Source organism: Apostichopus japonicus, chromosome 18, assembly GCF_037975245.1.
Source record: "Apostichopus japonicus isolate 1M-3 chromosome 18, ASM3797524v1, whole genome shotgun sequence".
NCBI lineage: Eukaryota > Metazoa > Echinodermata > Holothuroidea > Aspidochirotida > Stichopodidae > Apostichopus > Apostichopus japonicus.
Window position 1 is genome coordinate 2134486 of NC_092578.1, and position 12335 is coordinate 2146820.

At 36.5% G+C, this 12335-nt stretch overlaps 1 protein-coding gene and 1 long non-coding RNA gene across 10 annotated transcripts in view; one reads left to right on the forward strand and one right to left on the reverse strand.

The window, feature by feature from the left end:
• Window positions 1-7487, forward strand: part of LOC139958504 (adenylate cyclase type 5-like) — a 151697-nt gene extending 144210 nt beyond the window's left edge. For all 4 annotated transcript variants that reach the window (XM_071955604.1, XM_071955607.1, XM_071955605.1 and 1 more), the window contains 3 exons: window positions 359-622; window positions 1601-1805; window positions 2265-7487. In XM_071955604.1, the coding sequence (XP_071811705.1) occupies window positions 359-622; window positions 1601-1805; window positions 2265-2527 (732 nt within the window). In that variant the 3' untranslated portion in view covers window positions 2528-7487. The remainder of the gene's footprint in view (window positions 1-358; window positions 623-1600; window positions 1806-2264) is intronic.
• Window positions 1-11724, reverse strand: part of LOC139958506 (uncharacterized) — a 133421-nt gene extending 121697 nt beyond the window's left edge. For 5 of the 6 annotated variants that reach the window (XR_011789813.1, XR_011789814.1, XR_011789812.1 and 2 more), the window contains exons 1-2: window positions 11482-11724; window positions 2232-2434 (exon numbers count right to left, since the gene is read on the reverse strand). This is a non-coding gene — a long non-coding RNA (uncharacterized lncRNA). The remainder of the gene's footprint in view (window positions 1-2231; window positions 2435-11481) is intronic. The other variant, XR_011789810.1, reaches the window with a different exon arrangement.
• Window positions 11725-12335: the final 611 nt, after the last annotated feature.

The following is a 12335-nucleotide window of genomic DNA, read 5'->3' on the forward strand; positions in this document are numbered from 1 at the left end:
GACATTGAATGAAACAAAATGTAGCTTCATTTATTAAAGATTAAAAAAATAGACAAGTTTAAATGATGGGATGGTAGGCAGATATGTCCTTACGTTAGGCTACAGTTTTTTTTCTGTTTATTATTATTATTATTATCATCATAATTATTATTATTACTATTATTATTATTTATTATTATTATTATGATTATTAATATCGTTATCAGATCCACACCGGGTTTGAGATATCGGTTTATCAGGCCAATAGTAAAATCATCGCTGCAACACTGATAAATAATGCCATGGAATGTCACACAGTCAACAACAAACTATATAAATGCATTGAATAAATTGAATTTTGTTTCTTCTGATTTCTCAGGCCACGGAGGAGAAGGAAGAGACAGAGAAGTTACAGGCTCATAACAAAAGTCTCTTGAATAATATACTGCCCTCTTTTGTGGCTGAACACTTTATGAAGACCTCTTCCAGCGATATGGATCTCTACCATTGTGCTAATGAGTTTGTTGCTATCATGTTTGCTTCCATTACAAATTTCTCTGATTTCTACGTCGAGCTCGAGGCTAACAACGAGGGTGTGGAATGCCTCCGACTCCTGAACGAAATCATTCATGACTTTGACTCGGTTAGTTCAAATGTTCTCAGCTTGGATAAATGTTTTGTATCTAAGGTTCTCCCTTTACTGCCACCATCAAAGCTGTTCCCTAAACTTCCAAAATGCACTCAGATCAGAAAGTTGCTTAAAGGAGTGACTTTACATAATATGTTTAAACAAGATCAAATGTGACAAGAAAATGGAGATGAAAGTCTATACAGACCAACCTTGGTCAGATTTCTGTCATTTAGGAGGAAGTATCATTGCATTTGTTTCTGTTGGTTGTTCCTGTGATGTAGAATCTTTCACAGTAAATCATGCTGGGATTATATTTGCTGATTTGGGGGAATGAATTTTACAAAAGATGTTTAAAGCCTTGAGGAAGTGTGTACCATTTAAAAGCAAATTTCAATGCTGGAAATAAACCTGCCACACTTCCATAGCAACTGAACCCAGCCCTAGGTTACTTTATTTCAGCGTATTTTGATGCCCTAGCTAATGGTGCACACGACCAACCCGGCCATATATGCCTAAGTCGGTTCCAAACATATTAGATACACTGTCGGAACAACTTTTGCTAAATTTTGCCCCAGATTTCCAAAATTTTCTATGTAATGGTCATCAGATTGCGGAAACGTAATCTTTTAGTATACACTCCACCAAAATCACATCAGGAATGATACAAACCATCCATAGGTTTTTCAAAATGAAGTGAAGCATTCAGTTTGTGGGACACAAAATTTTCGATATTGGTTGAAACAGATGATAACCTGCTGTTGATATCTGAGCAACAAAGGAATCGTTTACCATATAGGTCTCTTGGAAGATTGAGGTGTATGCAATTATGAGTGAATATTTTGTGTCATTTCTAGAATAACACAAACTTACAACACAACACAAAATGCACCTTCATAGACTGATTTACAATTTCTGATTATTAATAGAAACCACCGTATAATGAATGCAATGTTGTTGTGGATGATGATGTTTAATTTGTTTTCATTTTAGATACTCAATGAGGAAAGGTTCCATCAAATTGAGAAGATTAAGACCATCGGTAGCACCTACATGGCCGCCTCTGGTTTGACGGATGAGACGTTTGATAAGGAGAATAACACACACGTCATCGCCATTGCAGAATTTGCATTCAGGCTGCAAGCGCAACTCAAATACGTCAACCAACATTCTTTCAACAACTTCAAAATGAGGATTGGTAAGCATTGTCCTGCTTGACTGTTGACAAAAATGTTATATATCAGTGTTAGTCAGTGTAGGTATGTATAAACACTACCAGGGAAGAAGGACTGTTTGGCACTCAAGTCATGTGAAGGTTGGCATTACCTATAGCATACAGCACAATAGGTTCAAAAGGACCTCAGATAAGAAAACTTGGTAGTTAGGTATTGGCAGCCCATGCATGTTATGTACATAACAAGCCTCCTCCCCCCCCCCCCCACCCGCTTCCTCCACATGCATGGAAAAGTAGCCATGGCCCCTCAAGAGCAGTTGTTTTCATTTCCTCACACTCTCAACATTAACAGAGACAACTCTCATAATAGCTGTTGACTTTGTGTGTAACTAATATGAATATACACCATATATTCCTCAGTTCTTTTACATGGCAGTTCATTAAACTTACCTTGTGTAATAATGATCTGTTTTGTTGTTCCAGGATTGAATGTTGGTCCGGTGGTGTCTGGAGTCATTGGTGCCAGGAAGCCCCAGTATGATATCTGGGGTAACTCTGTCAATGTAGCCAGCAGGATGGATAGCACCGGGGTACCAGACAAGATCCAGGTCACAGAGGATATGAAGAAACTCCTACAGAGCAAGGGATACCACCTAGAAGAGAGAGGATTGGTAAAGGTCAAAGGTAAAGGAGATATGGTGACCTACTTCTTGTTGGAAGGACCCAAGGATAAAGATAAAAGGTGAAGTTACTATTGTAGGAATTAAAGTCTATGAGTGAGTGGTGGTCGCCATACCATGCTAGGAGGATGAGCCCTTCCTGTCAGTGATGTTGGATGAAGTCAGTACTTAACACTCCATGGTCATGTTAGAGGAATTAATACATACCATAGCTGTCCTACCACACCTGTGTCATGAATGGGCATTGCCCCCTGCCCATCAAAGGTCAACATCCCTTCCCAGTCACTTCTACACTGCACCCAAATCACACTATGGTTGTAAGGAGATATTAGCACCATTTAAGCCAGAGCAGAAACAGCTAGCAAGAATCAAATATTCACCTCACGACAGGGTATCCACGTAACCCTCTCTCGTGGTCAGGCAACTACCTGGGATCATCTGGTACAACTTACATCATTTAAGACTATTATGAGACACTAAATATGAAATAGTTTTTGAGGTAAGTTCATACCTGCTATATATATATATGAGAATTAGTGTCAGACAGTTATCTAACATTTGAGGTATCTCGTTCCCCTGTTGAAATCATTGTCAAGACTAAAAACATTTCAATTTAATAAGGAGCTCAAATCAATGATAATGTTTCATAGTATGTAATAACATGGTGAGTTTTACACTCACAACATCTCACAACTTGTGCCGAAACATGTGTCAAACTTTATATGTCTGCAAATTACCTGTACTTAAAATGCAACAGCTGGATACTTGTAGAATAATGTTTATAATTTTTAATAATATTTTATCGATCAGAGATAAGTGCAAATTTTATATTCCAGGGTCATTTTCAAATATTTTAAGGAACCTTTCTATTGGATTCCATTTTTTCCCTGTTATCAAACCTGCCCTAATTTTGCTTGGACAACTCAAGATATTGTTTGCTTGCTATTAATGACACCTGTATCCTTTTTCTTTTCATATTTTAGCTGTTACAACTCAAGTTGTTTGTTCGTGTAATCATTCTCGATCACATTACTTCAAATACTGTTATGAAGTAGCGGCGAATCAAGGAGATCTTTCTGCATTAACATAAATCAATACAACTATCATACTTCATATAATATTACAAAGATAAATATTGTTACATATTCCACAAGAAAATTAGCTCTTCAAGGTAACATTCATTAATTTACTGATGAGGGATGTCTATCCCTGTATCGATCAACTTATTGATTATCAAACCAAGAGTAATTTGGACCTACATAAACACAAGTACTGACTAGTGGAAGTAAAAACAAAGTAATTTAAGTTTATGATCATGTTATTATTGGTCGCTGTTAACCTTCACAAGTAACAGAGACCTATCAATAATATTGATGATTGTCTGTTCTGGTGCATTGATTATTAAACTTAGCTTAGAATCTTTAAGGATTTGTAATAGAGTATAATGTATTGATTTTCTGATTATCAGTTTAACAGATAGTTAAGACATTCTTATCCATAAGTATTGATCTAGACAAACCAACCAACCTGAGGAGAGTATAGACATTACAAATTGATAAACATGTAATGAACCAAGGCTTTGTTAATATAAGTTCCTTATATTAACAGGGTCAGTTTGGAGCCTCTGAGGTTTAGGTCAAATGTGAGGAAGGTAAATATGAAGATTATATGAGAATGATTTTACATTTCTGAAGTAATATTTAAATTAATTGAAGCTCTTGCTGCTATATTGATGATGAGGATGTGTGGATCAATGGAAAGAAATTTAATTATTTCTTTCTATTTTCTTATAAATTAATTAATTAATTGAGACTTGCTACCAAACATCTCATCACCTTGCTAAAATATTTCACTTGACATATTCAACCTTTTTACCTATTTATTTATGGTGTGATCACTGTGTATGTAACAGACCTTCCACTGAAAATGTCATATTTTTTGATGCCAATGTTCTTACAAATGTTGTTGGGTGGGGTATAGCATTTTCTTACTTGTGCATAAATAATTACCTATTTTCTGACATCTCCCCTCCCCTAGTCCATCTTTTGTCTATTTATCCAACGTACTTATTATTCCAGCTTAATTTTAAGTGTACTTAATGTTCCATATTTCCACAATGACAAAAATGACCATCTTGTATGTCCAAATTTGTTACAAATTCACCTATGAATAATGTCCATCAAAACATTCCATGTTTTTTTTTTTTGTCTCATTATTATTATTTTTTGTGGGGTATGTGTTATTGATAATTATCAAAAGGACAAAGGTTTGTTTTCCTTCAACTTTGATAATTAAATTTGAAACCATACTACTTTTCTTAGTGGGTAGGTTGGTAACTGTCTTCATAGCCATGCTAACCATGTTAGGCTGTGAAGAGAGCCAACTTAATATTCTAGAATCACTGATTTATTCACTTTGTTTGTTAATTGTCATTGGTTTTGACAGGAATATATATTTGTGGACTGGTGAGCCTAGTCCCCACTGCCAGCCCTCCTCCCCCTCCCCCCCCCCCCCACAACCATCCCTCACAATACACAAATATGAATATGTTTTATCTTCATAATTCCTCTCATGTGTAGAGAGTGTGTAATAAGATGTTATTGCAATAATAATGACATGTTATGCCTATGAGGTTGGATGGGTGAGAGACTGGAGTTGAGAGTTAGGGTAAATCTCACAATATCTATCACATTTAAAATTTTAAAAAATGATTTCTTCTCCAAACTTAGGCAACAAATTCTTAGAATTTTAGAAAAACCTCTTATCCTTTTTTAGGAACCTTTAAGATAGATATAAGACAACTCAACCAAACTCATAATGAAGAAATTTAGATTCTGCTTGAGCATGTAGTTTATACATTCTTAGTAGCCATTCCTTTACACAGACATTATTCTTCTGTGTGGATAGAGCACCATAGCTGTGTGGAGAAAATTAATATATTACTAAGGTTTATTCTTTTAATAATGTGTGCTTTACATGTGTAGAGTGTTAATCTACGTAGATCTATTCTTTACTGTGAGTGTTACATTCTGTGTACATTACCATGGCATTATCACTTCTACCTTTTTAAAGAGCAAAATTTAAATTTATTTATATTTTTTTTTTCAAAATTAAAGTTATTAAAGAGAGCTTACACAATGTACTTATATATCTGACAATTGGTTTAACATCAAATTCCATCAAATTATTAATTTCATATTTAATTATCTTTTACCATTTTTTTTTTAATATATGCACAGCATTGAGTCTGGTGTAGGCTCACATGCTAGGACAGATGCAAATCCCAAACAGGTAGATATGTAAACATAATTATAGACTCAATTTATAACATAAATATGCCTCAGAATGCACAAATTTGGAAGAGAGGGAGGAAGGACCCTGAGGACCCCCCCCAGCCCCTACATGGGAGTTAGCTTCAATAAGCCCAGTTCTACACAATCTACATTCTTTCAGCTGTCCATCATTCGAGATGAGAGATCTCACATGGAATGCAGGCTATAACACAAAGGTAGTTATGGAAACATGAAAGCCTTTAAATATCATACAGTGTCATTTGTAGTTAAAGATGAGGCTGCTTTTTGACCTCATTAAAATTCTTAACATTCAATATTACCATTCATAGAGGATTTGATCTGCATATTCAGTTGCTGTAGTTTATTTATTTATTTATTTATTGTTTATTTTGCATAAGTATTTGAGACGACTATTTTGCTCTGAAAAGTATTGAAGTATCCTGTCACCAATTTGCTTAAAGGAAGAGTTATGTTTGTGGTTTTTGATCGTCGTTTAAGCTAAACCAAGGAATAGTAGTATTGATCCATTTGAAAACAAGTATTTTATGAGATTTCTCTTTTTGCCAAGTTTAATACTTTTAACTGACTTTGAGGGGGTTTTTTGGCCATACACCAATAAGCTTATCTCAAAGTGTAGATTTGTTCAGGTGGTTCCTGAACTACTCAAGTTTCTTACATCCTCTTATCTGTACAGCTTCCAATTTTTTTTACAATTTTAAAGTAGTGAATATTTACTTCTTTGACAGAGCCTCCCCAATGTGAATTTAATCACCAAATATACCAATATACCCCTTGTTGTACCCCCATAAGCAGGGTCATTCAGGGTCAGGTCTAGTCACCATTATGCTACCAGGCCTTTTCTTTAAGTCTTTATTTCCCTTTAAGTGCATTTTGTATATGTGAATACAGTATTCTTTGTTTCATATTTCCCTGGACCCTCCCCCCCCCCCCCCCGCGACCCCTTTTTGAATGCTGGATCACAAATGTTAAGCATACAATGTAAGTAAACTATTCTACCATGGTTGTTATAATACCAAGCAAAATAATGTATTTTTTTCTCACAGCCTGCACAAATAAAATCACTTTGTTCCTTTGTTGAGTTAAGCTGTTTTTCTCAGACAGATAGTAAGAATCTTGGTGTAAGATTATTGGAGATATAAGCAAAAAGGGGAATAAACTACTGCTGAAATAATGCAGGTTTATTGATTTCCAACTGACACAACAGTTTCAAAAGTTTGAAATATTGGAAGATTTCAAATTTTGCTCTTCTTAAAAGGAAATTTTTTTCCTTGAATTTATGTTGGCATGGATTCCCAGGATTGTCAAAGAATTTTTTTATATCCACACGAAAAACTAAAATATCTATTCAGTTTGTAATTAAGGTTTATTTCGAATTCCATGATTCAGTTCGAAAAAAGTCATGTCGGTAAAATGGTAATCATTTTCTTAATTGTGATGCAATGCTGGCGGTCAACTTGTCAGAAAAGTATTTCATCATATTTGTCTAATTTTTATCAATTTACTAAAAAAGATGTCTTTTAGTAAGATTTTTATTCAAATTAGAAGTTTTTTTTATAGTGTGTGTACATGAAGGATTATAGAGAAAACTGTTAATAATTTGATGTGCATGGCATTTCATCTTGTGTGCTGCTGTAAGTATTAGAGACTTGTACTGGTTCTGTACATTTTGTGTAGAAATAATATTTATATCAGAATATATGAGGTCAAGATCATCAAGTGTCTATCAAGTTTTCTTTTGTTCTTTATCTCCATTTCTATCCATTGTTTTCGACTGTTCCGTTAATATCTCAATCCCCCATAAACCGCATTTCCAGTAATAGGACTTTTCAGACAAGTTATTAATTATTCTTGAGAGGAAATATCTGGTTCCAGAATAAAGTAAACCAGGCATGCTGATAGCTAGGTTTGTAGGAGAATCCCAGGTGGGTTGTTAGATATAGGTGGAAGGGGTGTAGACTGTCTACCCCCTCCTCTATGCCCTCCTCTATGCCCTCCTCTACTCCCTCCTCTACCCTCCTCTCCCTCATCCCTAATGAACTTCATATCAAAAAATAAAAAGTAGTTACAAGCAGAACCTTACGTGCTACCTCATTATCAAGTTTATGTAAAGTCTAAATATTCTCTTTAATGAACCATATTTACATCTCAAATGTCAAGTTTTAGGTGGGAGGACCCCACAACCCTCCCAAAGATAATAGTTGGCTTGAAGACCTGCCTCTCTTTCCCGCTCTTCTTCGCACCTTCAGCACCCCACATGTATAGCGCAGTCACGTGCGCAGTTGCTCTTTTCGCTCCCTTTAGGATGCCCATATAATCTTTACACTCTGGTCCACAAGCTAATCATTACGGCGCCGACCTGAAGCATCAAGATGTTAGTGTCACACTGTGACAGAAAATAAAAGCGAATGGGAGTCTCGAAATGGGTCTTTCTCCTGACCATATTGTTAATGACGTACTTCTAATCGTAATAGGACCACCCCATCCGTCTTTCATCCCTCCTTTGACCATGCCCTCCTCCTCTCTCCTTGTTCGTAACAAAGAACTCGCCTTGGAAACCGGCATGCTATATTGTAATTAAAAGTTCATGTGTGTATAAAAACGGTTAAGGAATTTGACTGAACAATTATATCTGTGAGAAAGTGTCACAAAACCTTTCACCGCCCATGATGATTCGTATGTGCAACTTTCTGACACGTATTTGCGGACCGTTCATTTCCTCAGTGTATAACAATCCCTTTGAATGCAATGTATTTTATATGGTCAGTAAAAGCATCCGTATGCTTGTGTCAGGTTTGGTTGGTAGTACAAAAAGAATGGACTTCAAAACTACCGTTTCTTTCAAATTAATAGCTGTTTATTGATTTTAATCATCACAGATACGAGAGGAAAGGGTATTACCTCCAATATTGCATGTTTTTATTGGGACAATAAACTTTACTGGGGGCAGCGACTACACTTTTGTAGGAAGTGGCTCCGAGAATATTGAACACTGAAGAAAGTTGTCAATTTGGAGCAAATTTCCCCTCCCTGCAATATTTAAGCAATCAAAATAATATATCTGGACGGAAACACGTTATATGTGACATAATTAATATTGCTTACGATCATTGGTGTGAATATTAACTAACTTACAATAATTTAATTCAACTTTTATTTTCGAGGTATCTAATTCTTTCCTCCGCAAAAGTCGCACGTGCACGCTGCACTTGCATTTTAAGGACCTAATGTTAAAGTCGCACATACATGTATACAGAGCGACCTACCGAGCTTTATATATCTAAAGTTGCTGGCATAATATGTTTGTCGTAGATCAAGCTAATTGGAATCGAATGATGACATACTGTAGTTTAGACGTTAGTAACAAATATTGTACATAAAAATCAGGAAAAACGATCCATTTCCACACGTTTTTAATGGTTTAAATAATACTACGGAAGCCTTTAATGGTCCGTATACCCATGATACAATTCCACATTGAACGGTCAGTTGCAATACACCATCTGTGCTTTATGAGACCACGGTATTGGATGCACTGGTGTAAGAGCCCTAGACCTCTCGGTATGTTCACTCCTTTGCTATTCTACACAGTGGCGTACGCAGGATTCAAAGGTCGGGGAATGGGAATTCAATTATTTTTTGGGGGGGGGGGGCTGGGCAAATTCAAACTTGTCCCGACTGATATATAGACTTTGTGGAAGGGAGGATCAGAGGCGAATCAAGAGTTTACGTAGCAGTAGTACGGTACTTGTGGTCATTGAAGCTGGTACCCTTTAAAAGGGTGGGGGATTCCCCCACACCCGAAAAATAAAAGGTTTAAACCTCAAATGATGCATCTGGAGCATATTTAGACTAGGCCTATAATTATTTAAGTCTATATAAGAAGCTCTAAACCACGCAAGGTTGTGCTTATAAATGCTACGCTTTGAAAGGAATGGGGAAGGGAAGGGATGGGAGGGAGGGGAGGGGAGGGAGAGCAGGTGGGGTTGTAAACTCGTATCAATGGTTTAATTCTCCCTCAGCTGGATGTAAAGAGTCCCACGACTGACGATACCCCCCCCCCCTCCCCCTCTGGTACGTACGCCACATGCCACCCCTACCCACTTTCCATAGTAAAGAAAGACCAGTTCCGAACCCAGTTCCTATTTTTGTTTACAAGTAGGAGAGATTTGTGTTTCCTTCTTCCATTCGAATTAAAAGTATGTTTACATTTTCCCAGTGTAAAATATTGAATTTATACGTACCTCACATGACGTGATATCGTCATGATTACAAGGTTATAGCCTTGATGTAGGGCAATTGGGTTAGAAGCGGATCAAATTAATTGTGACCATTTTCAGATATCTGAATATACCAGTTCGATGACGTTCGCAAATGAAGATGTTACAGGTCACATGGTGACCCTGGGCTATAAACGAAGAGAGTCGCATAGCAACGCACGCAATCGGTACGGTGGTGTCGGGACTTATATTTAAAAGCTTCACAATAACCATTGCGTTATCATCGTTAAATGGGTTTTCTTCGTTAAAATGGATATCAATGAACGAGTATTCAAAGAGAGGCCGCGTGAAATAATTATCACCGGGCCAGACCTGCCTCAGTCGTTCGGAGGTCGGGTATGATCGAAAGATTAATATTCGACTCATAAATTTTTGGGAACGTTTTCTTTTGCATGAATCGTTCCACAGTGTTTTTTATATATTTTTAATGTTGTATTTTGGCACGATAGCATAGTCAATGCAATTTTTTTTCTTTGTAAAAAACCCTCGAATGACAAATGCAGTCAATTGATTGATGACTCCCTCTAATTTGACCAATAACCCTTCGACATAGATGACTCCTCCAAGTGACACCATTTACCGAATCCCACCCTCCCACCCCTTCATCCGACCCTCCCACCCCTTCATCCGACCCTCCCATCCCCTTCAACGGCACAAATGCCGCATGATGCTTCATATCTTAATAACCTACAAGTCTTTTTCCAGGCGTCTCCAACAGTACACAGAAGATAATCGATATATTGTAACATAATCAACTTCTTAACATTCTGAAGAAACTCATGTATCCATCCTTCACCTTCCTTACTATATCTTTATATTCTCTAAACCCTGCCATCTCCTCTTATTCCCCGTCCATCTTATGCCCCGACCCTTCAACCCTCGTTCTTTTAACAGAGCGACGCATATATCTTATATATGCTCAAATACGATGTAAATAATGTCTTGCTTGATATTTAGGTCGGGGCCAATAACACAAAATAAAAATTTAACTATACAGTGGCTCATAAGCGACATGTATTAAATAATACTCAGAGCCTTCAAATTATCTACTTCTATGATACAGTAAACAATTAGGTATAAATTAAGAGTAACGTGTGGCGGAAAGGGACGCAGTCACAATCTATTTAACCTCCGTTAGAATTAAAAGGAATATATATATGTTATTTTCAAGGGACTTGTGATACTCACTTGACGTGAATATGGATAAAGATGGATATATATATATATATATATATATATATATATGGATATATAAATATATGGATATATAAATATATGGATATATATATATATGGATATATATTTACACAAACAATGTCCCTTGAAAAACCAGATACTAATGGCATATAGCCTACCATAATTCACCTAAAGAAAAAGATAAGTGGAATACAAGAAATTACATATAGTGTAGTCAACACCTCAAACATACCTCTTTGGGTTCTCCAATCTCTACGTGCCCTTGCATGTGCCACACATTAATTACACTACACTATATAGATATGTGTATGTAGGGCTGATCCAAGCTCGGTAGGCAACTACACTATGTAGATATGTGTATGTAGGGCTGATCCAAGCTCGGTAGGCAACTACACTATGTAGATATGTGTATGTAGGGCTGATCCAAGCTCGGTAGGCAACTACACTATATAGATATGTGTATGTAGGGCTGATCCAAGCTTGGTAGGCAAAATGAGGGCGTCAACACTCGTCAACCTCATAATTGTACATACGTGTAGGGTGACAATGTGCAGCATACCGCACATTACAAGATTACATAATATGACTGGTAGAAAGAATGCCTGGCAAGACTAACTTAACAAAGCTCAAAAAGAGATCAGATAACGCGGAGCAATATAATGAAACGACCACTGTACATAACAATACGTTTACAAGTAAAAATATTCATCTTTTGTAACTACAAATAACATGTGTTTCTACATGTCCTTCACACACCACCGTAGTTGTGTTTGAACAACAGTGTTAGGTTAATATACTTTTCCCTAGTCAGTTCTTCGCCCTATTTATTGTTCGCCGTCTTTTCCATTGAGCAATATATTTCTTGAGAAACATTGTCGATAAATTATTGATTATGAGGTCCGGAATTCATATATAACATTTTTATGTTTCGTCGATCTCTTTCATACAACTAAGCAAAGAACTTATCAACGAGTTTCTCTTTTCAATGAAATTTAATGAGCTTTCATTGTTGTATGATATATTGGTAGTCTTAGATTTGGTTGAGGCAATCAACTTATACAGTAGAGCCGTGTTGCCTGTGTGTAC